General features: G+C 43.9%; 2 protein-coding genes across 5 annotated transcripts in view; both read left to right on the top strand.

The window, feature by feature from the left end:
* Positions 1-2,065: 2,065 nt before the first annotated feature.
* Positions 2,066-9,071, top strand: part of LOC124659837 — a 13,126-nt gene continuing 6,120 nt past the window's right edge. For 2 of the 4 annotated variants that reach the window (XM_047197657.1, XM_047197659.1), the window contains exon 1: positions 2,066-2,169. The gene's annotated coding sequence lies outside the window, so the exon portion shown is untranslated. The remainder of the gene's footprint in view (positions 2,170-9,071) is intronic. The other 2 variants (XM_047197658.1, XM_047197656.1) reach the window with 1 other exon arrangement.
* LOC124659840 lies at positions 2,930-7,694 on the top strand. The gene is made up of 10 exons (XM_047197661.1): positions 2,930-3,289; positions 3,407-3,529; positions 3,878-4,162; positions 4,249-4,860; positions 4,978-5,100; positions 5,435-5,616; positions 5,974-6,029; positions 6,323-6,450; positions 6,529-6,747; positions 6,852-7,694. The coding sequence occupies exons 1-10, from the start codon at positions 3,041-3,043 to the stop codon at positions 7,524-7,526; spliced, it is 2,652 nt and encodes an 883-aa protein (XP_047053617.1). The 5' UTR covers positions 2,930-3,040; the 3' UTR covers positions 7,527-7,694.

Here is a 9,071-nt window from a genome sequence, read left to right as displayed (position 1 = left end):
CATAATATATACTTCTTGATAATTAAAAAACACTAAGTTCTGCAAGACATGTCCTTATCACCCTAATTTTACCCAATGGCTTTTACCTGTTATATTAAGAGGTCTAAAGTTATTTCTATTGAATTTTTTTTCTTCTGTCCAGAATTCATTAAACCGATCGCGTATTATAGTGATACTATGGTAAGTATCATGCTTTCACAAATTTATTTTGTTCTCTGAACTTTCATTTGCCGAAACATTTAGTTATGCTAATATAAAATAGCAGCAGCCCTCATTTTCTATTAAAAAAATTGTGTGCCTATTTGCTTCATGGTGACAATGGTATTCTATTTCTATTTGCTTAGTGTTTGGTTGGCAAAGCTGATACTATAAGGATAAGGTAGAGAAGAAGTGTCCATTAAATAAATGCTCGGTAACAATGATTTATATGGGCTTATTTTCTGCAAGCATACAATTTTAGTCACCATTACATATCTGAAATATAAGGTTAGACAATTTTTTGTACCAATTTAAAATGTATGGATAGTTTGTTTTCACTAAATACAGACTAGATATAGTTCATATTGACCAATAATGATTAAGTCCATGGTTAAACAACTGTGTCTCTTTGTTTTTGTAGGTCCATCTTAAATGTGAGGGTGTAGTGGAAGTGAAGGGCAAAGTGGCATGTGAGATCAGCCCAGATGATGATGTTCAGTGGTACTTTGAAGGATGCTACGGTGGAGCAGATGGTGGCTCTGCTTTCTTGCTTTGTTTGACAGGAAAAGCTTTAGGGCAAGGGAGGAGCTCGATATGCTCTTCTATTAGCCGCAGGAGACAAGACGAAAGTAATAAGTGGAGTATCATCTTTGTTTATGTTCTCTATTGAATATATAGTGTATTATATGATTGAGGAACCGTGCCCCAAAATAAAATGTGTATTATATGATTGAGGAACCATGTCGTTGGGTAGGGTATATTTTTTTTATCCGGCATCTCCTCAATGGCGCATCATACCTCTTACTAGTGGCGCACCTACAGAAAATATCAGTGGTGCACGAAATAACTAGTAGCGGCGCCCATGTGGTGCGCAGCGGCGCACCATGTGGTGCGCCATTACTAGTTGTTAGCAATGGCGTGATAGTAGTGAGAGAGATACAAGAATTTGTCATGGTCATTCCTCTCTCCCCCTCCCCCACCACTCTCCTCTTGTCGAAGCTCTTTTTTATCGAGCGCCTTGGGTTGGGACCACTGGACCAGAAGAAGGAAGAGGGATGCGACAGTATGTGTGTCGGCAGATATATAACTTAGCTAGCCGGGACCTTGGGCCCACTTGGGTTTGGGGGCCTGGGGCGGCCGCCCCCCCCCCCCCCCTCGGGGCCAGGCCTAGGTAGAGCAGGTGGCCCGGAAGAGCACCGATGTGGCAAGCAGCACCGGGAATCCGGGATCCCTCTCCGGTATGTGCTGATTCACATTCTCCACAAGATTTTTGTAGTCCACCTTTTCCTCTATTCACTGCAATCGTTGCACTCCTTATGGACCCTTCTTCTCCGCCCTAGCTACCGTCCCCGAGCCCGATGCCCAGCTCGTGTGGTTTAGAACATTTTTCCAACACGTGCAAAAGACAGTGGTCGGGGCAAAAGAACGCACGAAGCTAACGCTAAAGACATTTTATTGGGCTTTGTACCCAGACGAACGACGAGGCGAGCAATCGAACGAGCGAACCCTTCTTTTTTTTTTGGACATCGAGCGAACGAGCCCTACTTTTTTTTTTAGATCGAGCAAACCCGAGTACCCACTGCCTGTGTCGCTGCTCGTTGCGGCTGCCGGCTGGACGTGCGCGCCGCCACGCCATCGTCGCCGGCGTGCCGCCCACCTGGTCCCCGTCCCCCCACATCGCGCCGTACTTCTCCGCCGCGCCCCGTTACTTTGTTGTGCTGCCGCCGTTCCGCGTCGGCTCGTCTCTGGAGGCCAGGCACCGTTCTTGTCCGCCGCTGCTGCCGTGCCGCCTCGGCCCGCCCCGCCTCCTCCGTGCACTGCTCCACCTCCGCACGACCGAGGTCGGCTCGCCCCGCGCCTCCTCCGTCTCCGTCTCCGCGACCGCGAGCTTCTGTTCCCCGGTTCGGCTGCGGCTCCGCCTCCCCTCCCCTTCTATCCTGCCCCAGCAGCAAGGAAAGCCCCAGTGGCTGGGTAATGTCTACTCTTCCCAAACCGACTGTCCAATTGAATTGATTCACTGATTTAACGAATTTGTCATCGAATTCATGTTAGCCATTGATTTATTACTATCTTTGTATCCCCGTGCTACCATTTCTATATATTTTTGTCATCTTTTATGCACTCTGTTGGATCATTAACAGTCAAATTGAATCATCTTTGCAAGCAAACCGTTTTTGTATGCTTTGACACGAGTTTTCTCCGGAGTAGTTTATAAAGCTCTGATTTTTTTTTGGCTTTGCTTGCTCCACTAATTGTGTCTATCTTTCAAGATTAACAGTTTGACGGACATGCCTCCGGAGCCTGCTCCGTGTGCTGAACGCAGTGGGAGCAGGAAGCGGGACAATACCATGGATATTGATTATGGACCAAGTAGATCTGCCAAGTCCAGGAGGGTATAATGCCGGAATCCCCACCATCAATAGGATAATTTATTCAGTTCATGTTGTATTTCTATCAGACTCATTTTAATCCACCTCATACGCTGTAGATCGATTGCAGATGTTCACCTCACCTCATCTTGCCAATCATGAAGCTTATTGTTGAAAATGATGAGCAGAAAGGTTATGTCAGAGAAATTGGGTTTGAGAGCTTCTTGTCCATGGGAGAACTTGAGATGAACAAGGCTCTTAACCTGTGGTTGGTTGATAAGTTCAATTGTGACACCGAGGCTCTTGAGTTTGATGGTGGCATATCGATTCTGATAAGGCCACTTGTGAAGAGTGTCCTTGGAATCCCTTCGGGCCCTATCCAAGTTGTAGAGGGTCTAGACGTTGACGACGCTCTGAAGGACCAGTATACTGTAAATACTAGAGCAAAGGCTGCCAAGGATGTGGCAAATGAAATGTCCAGCATAACTGACAAGGAACCGTTCTGTATAGCATTCATGATGGCGATACTCGGAATTTATCTAGCGCCAAATACATCTCAGACCGTCAACAGGGCTTTTCTGGGAGCTGTTAAGCAGGTTGATAAACTCAAAGAGATGGACTGGTGCAATTTCGTTGCTACCTACCTCTTCAAAGGAATCAAGGAATTCAAAGAATCCAACACAACTTGTGTTACTATAAAGGGCTGTGTCCACATACTGAGCGTAAGAATCATTCTGACCACACTTCTGGAATTGAGTTATTATGGTGGTCTAGCAAATTGTTGGAATGTTCTGACTTAGCTTGTTTATCCATAAATTTATTTCAATTTCGCAATGCAGGTCATATTCATCGACTTTGTGAAAGATGCTGCATTTGAAGTACCAGTTGGTTTTCCGCGCTTGGGTGTTGTCACTAAAAAACATATCAAATGGGTTGTCTCACATCCCTTCACTAGCTTGATGGTAATGTCTCCTCCACTAAGTTCTTTAAGCAATCTGGAATATACTATTGCTTTGAAAATATGATTGCGATTCCTATAAATTATTATGTGAACATATGCCTTATTTTAAAATCATAGGGTACTCTATAGGCATTGACAGTTGTAAGTTGTAACACGCATGCATTCGTTTGACAATGCAATGGCTTGTCTAACTTGCTGATCTACATTTCTTTGCCAAACTAATGTCCGGTCAAGTTTATTACTTCTAAGAAATTACATTTGAGCGGAATATTTCAAAAGTACTCTTATTTTCCTTAAGGTGCATATAATGTAGCTACAATTAACCTTATGTGTGTTGTGATTCAAGTAGGTACGTCGTCCAGAAGAGTCAGTCTATGCTGCCGTGCTTGATAGTATTGCAAAAGATAACATTGCCAAAGATGGAAAATGTGTTGATTCTGAAACAAATTCTCTAACTGATACGCCTGCAACCACCGACACCAATCAGAATAACAACAAACATCGCGTTTCAGGAGAGCTTGGCACTGTCATGCCTGCGAAGCCTGCTCCGTGTGATAATCCCAGTGAGAGGAAAAAGGGGCACAATGTCATGGATACTGGTAATCCACCAATTAGATCTGCCAAGTCCAGGACGGTATAATGCTGGAATCCCCACCATTGATTGGACACTTCAAGTTGTATTTAAATCAAACTCATTTTAATCCACCTCTTACCTTGTAGGCCGAAATCATCATTTACAAATGTTCACCTCAGCTCCTTCCACCAATAATGAAGCTTATCACTGAGAATGTTGAGCAGAAAGGTTATGTCAGAGAAATTGGGTTTGGGAGCTTCTTGTCCATGGCAGAATTTAAGATGAATAGGGCTCTTACCCTATGGTTGGTTGATAAGTTTAATTGTGACACTGAGTCTCTTGAGTTCGAAGGTGGCATATCGATTCCAGTAAGGCCACTTGTGAAGAGTGTCCTTGGAATCCCTTCAGGCCCTATCCAAGTTGTAGAGGGTCTACATATTGACAAGGCTCTAATGGATGAGTATACTTGTAATGGCAGAGTGAAGAACGCTTGGGAGGTGGCGAATGGAATGTGCAGCATAACTGACAAAGAACCGTTCTGTATAGCATTCATGATGGGGATACTCGGAATTTATCTAGCACCGAGCACGTCCGTGGGTGTCAACAGAAAGTTACTCGGAGCTGTTAGACAGGTTGATAAACTCAAAGAGATGGATTGGTGCAATTTTGTTGCTACCTACCTCTTCAAAGGAATCAAGAAATTCAAAAAATCCAAGGCAACTTTTGTTTCTATAAAGGGTTGTGTCCACATACTGAGCGTAAGAACCACCACACTTCTCGACATTAATTATTATTTGGTCTAACAAATTGTTGGAATGTGCCGATTTAGCTTGTTTATCCATAAATTTATTTCATTTCTTGTCATCGCTATGCAGGTCATATTCATTGATTTTGTGAAACATGATGCATTTGAAGTACCAGTTGGTTTTCCACGCTTGGGTGTTGTAACTACAGAGCATATCAATTGGGTTGTTTCACATCCCTTCACTAGCCTGATGGTAATGACTTGTGCACTAACTTCTTTAAGCAAACTGTAAAATACGAATGCAAACCCTATTCATTATTATGTGAACATATGCCTTGTTTTAAAATAATGCCATGCTCTAGAGGCATTAACAGTCCTGTAGGTTATACCACACATGCGTCCATTGAACAATGCAATGACTTGTCCACCTTGCTGGTCTAACACTTATTTGCCAAACTAATGTCCGGTCAAGTTTATTACTTCTATGAAATTACATTTAAGTGGAATTTTCCAGAAGTATTCTTATTTTCCTTAAGTTGCACATAATATTACTGCAATTAACTTTATGTGTGTTGTGATTCGAATAGGTACGTCGTCCAGAAGAGTCAATCTATGCTGCTGTGCTTGATAACTGGCCAAAAGATAACATTGTCGAAGATGGAAAATGTGTTACAAATACTGATGCTTTGTCTGATACGTTTGGTACCGCTGACTCCGATCAGAATAAAAACAGGCATCCCGTTTCGGCAGAGCTTGGCACGTTACCTATATCAGCAGGTATGAACCAGAAACTCACTGTTTATAATATTATCTGTTGTCAGGTTATAACAGGTTCTGCACAAGAGTTTTCATCCATCAATTAACATTTACCTGTCCCGATCCATATGTACATAACATTCTGTAAACTGAGTATTCTTCTGTCTTTGTATATGCTTTATTTTGTTATTCTTATACAACTCTACTTTCAGAAGCTCAATTAATGGATGTAAAGTACATGGCAAAGAAATAAAAAAAACTTTTCTTTTGTATGTTGCTTTTGTATTTTTGCCGATAAGTCTGCTACCACCGACACTGATCAGAATAACAACAAGCATACCATTTCAGCAGTGCTTGGCCCTCCCGTCACAAGTCATAATACAACAAGTTGGACCATTGTTGAATATGTAGAAGTTGGCACATCACCTCGATCAGCAGGTATGGACCAGACATTCACTACTTATGATATTATCTATAGTCATGTTATAACAGATTTTGCACAAGTTTTTTCATCCTTTAATTAACATTACCTGTCCTGATCGATATTTACGTAACATGCTATAAACTGAGTATTCGTGTGTCTTTGTATATGCTTTACTTTGTTATTCTTGTACACCTCTACATTCAGATTCTTATAATGGATGGTAAGTACATGGCAATGAAATGAAAAAAACCTTTCATCTCGTACGTGCTTTTATATTTCTGTGCATATTTAAGAAAAAACTCTACTTCGCATAACACTTCCACAATTGCAGCCCCCGGCCCCTTCGCAGACCAAATAATTTTTCCAACAAGTGGCGAGCAACTGCAGTCTTCTAGGCCTTCTTCTGAACCGTGTTCTGCACAAGTTTGTTGACGCTTCACATTCCTTGCCACATTCTATGAATTTTGCTGAAGAAATATCTGCTGTGTTGCTAATTCCATTATAACTTCACAGGTGCATGTTTCTCCAGATAACCCCAAGGGGATGAACAGGGGTTCCACATCGCCGATGGAGAATGCAGGCGATTGGAGCGCCAAGAAGGTGAGCATGGATCAGCCCAGCAGTGGCCAAGCTAAGCGAGCCCGAGGAGTTGCGGCTTTGGACTTCAATGTGCTCAATTGCACCGTCTGCTCCTCCCCTTTAAAGCGTCCTGTTTTCCAGGTGTCATTCTTCAACATATTCGATTCCCCTGAACTGCTGAAGTCAGAGGAAGGCAGTTATTGATACATATGTTTTGCTTTGGGCTTTTTTTTTTATTGCAACAGTGCATTGGCAGGCATTTAGCTTGCGGCAGATGCGTCACCGAGCTCCCTGGCGAGCAGTGCCAGATGTGCGAGCACGGCAGTGGCTTCAGCCCGTGCCCCATTATGGATAACATCGTCTCGTCGGCCATGGTAGAATGTTCCCATGACGGCTGCAAGAGCTCTGTCCCCTACCACGAGCTTGATGACCATGAGAGCGCGTGCTCCCATGCGCCCTGCTATTGCATGGAGGCTGGCTGTGGCTTCATTGGCCCCCCACAGCTGCTCCTCGGCCACCTTGCTGCCCTGCACTCCATGCCGGTGCACACGGTCAACTATGGCAAAGTGCACCGGCTCCTGGCGTCGAAGCCACTATTCCTGCTCCACGGGGAAGGGGATGACAGTGTGTTCCTCCTCATGGTGGGCGCGCTCGGGACAGCCATGGTCGTGTCGGCGGTGTGCATCAGGGCAGGTGCATCGCCATCGTACGCGGTCAAGCTTTGGGTGAACGGTCCGGCACTGCCGAGCAGAGCAGCAGGCAGAATCAAGTGGAAGATGGAGGCGGTGACGAGCAGCACCAGGCCAGGCGATGTCGTGGTGGAGGATCTGCCATCTTTCTTGACAGTGCCGCCTGCGTATCTGGGTAGGTTAGGGGCGTCCAAGGCGGTGACTCTCGACATTCGCATTGACAGGATGTGATCGATCAGTTCAGTTCCAAGTAGTACTTTGGTTCGAAGTAGCCAGAATGGTCGATGAGGAATTTGTGTGTGTTCTAATCATCCTAACTGTGATGTCTAACTGCTTACGGCAGTCTTTTTGCATATGGCATGCATATATCCATTTCTTTTGCATTTGTTGCATTTGTTATATACTTATGTATCATCTTAACAGTGTTTGATATGGGTGTCCCATTAGCGAACATTGCCTAGCATGAGGTAGTACATTTACTAAACACATTGCATATTTACTCTAAGCTGTAATGCTGGTTGATGACTCGCCTGCTGAGGCCTCCCAACTGAACACACTCTCTGCCTTTCTCCTGTTCCTCCTCTCTCATCTCCCGGAGCGAGCCACCGCCAGCCCTATTGTGCCTATCCTTCCCTCGTCCAGCGCCGCCCGCCTCCTCCCGCAGCATCCTATGGGACTTCTGTTGCATCACACGATTGCTTTCATCCCGGCTTGTGATTGGCGAGCGAAAAGTGCTCCAATTTTTTTTGCATGCAGTGGTTCTACTAATGGAAGTTTATTTCCTACAGTAATAACTACTCCCTTGATTCACGCCAGAACTAACTGATAGCCCAATGTGAAGAAACTTTGCTTCCATGTGAAGAAATTTATTTCCAGTCGAGTTTATTTCCGTTTCAATTTAATTTTGCTTCATAATACGAAGAATTGTTGCTTCACCTTTTACTGCGTAAGCTGCACCGGTGGTTTGCGATTCGAAACAGGCTGCGGACTGTGGATAGATTAGCGAGCAAGGGATTGCATCACCCCTCGGAGCATCCTCTCTGCTGCCAAGAGGAGGAGACTGCAAATCATCTAACGCCGCAATGCTCTTTCTCCCGTCAGGTTTGGTACTCCATCTTGCTGCCCTTTAGGATGCATCGTTTCACTCCTGTAGCCAACACATCGATTGCAGAATGGTGGAGTACTTTGTCGGATGTCATTCCTAACAGACGGTGTAAAGAGTTTGCCACTCTGGTTGTGTTAGTGGCTCGGTGCTTGTGGCTGGAGAGAAATAGTAGAGTGTTCGATAAATTTGCCCCATTCCAATCTGAAGTTTGTCGTAAGGTTGAAGAGAGCTTGGGCAGTGGAAAAAAAAAAAGCAAAGTTGTGTGGATCATTAGGAGAGATCGAGTGAGTAAAGTGCGGTAGTGTGGAGGCTTTGACACAATCGTCTGTGATGAATCTAACATACTTTATCCTATATATTTCCTAAGTCGGTGACAAGTATTAGCGGCTACTACAGGGAGTATATTTTTATCAAACAAAACTCTGGTTTTCACTATTCATTTTGTTTCCAAAGAAGCAAAATCGCATTTCGATCTATAAGAGAATTTGCTTCCTATGCAACTAAATTGTTTCCCTGAAATAAAGTGTTTCCATCGTAAATATGGTTTTCAATGATATTGAACTCTGCTTCTTTTGCTTTTCCAAAAAAAAAATTAAATTGTTTCAATGGAGTAACATTTATTGGTATCCACTGTAGCCATATTTCTGTTTCTAACCCAACTAGACATTGTT

Source organism: Lolium rigidum, chromosome 6 (assembly GCF_022539505.1).
Source record: "Lolium rigidum isolate FL_2022 chromosome 6, APGP_CSIRO_Lrig_0.1, whole genome shotgun sequence".
NCBI classification, from domain to species: domain Eukaryota; kingdom Viridiplantae; phylum Streptophyta; class Magnoliopsida; order Poales; family Poaceae; genus Lolium; species Lolium rigidum.
This window is presented reverse-complemented; position numbering and strand designations above follow the sequence as displayed.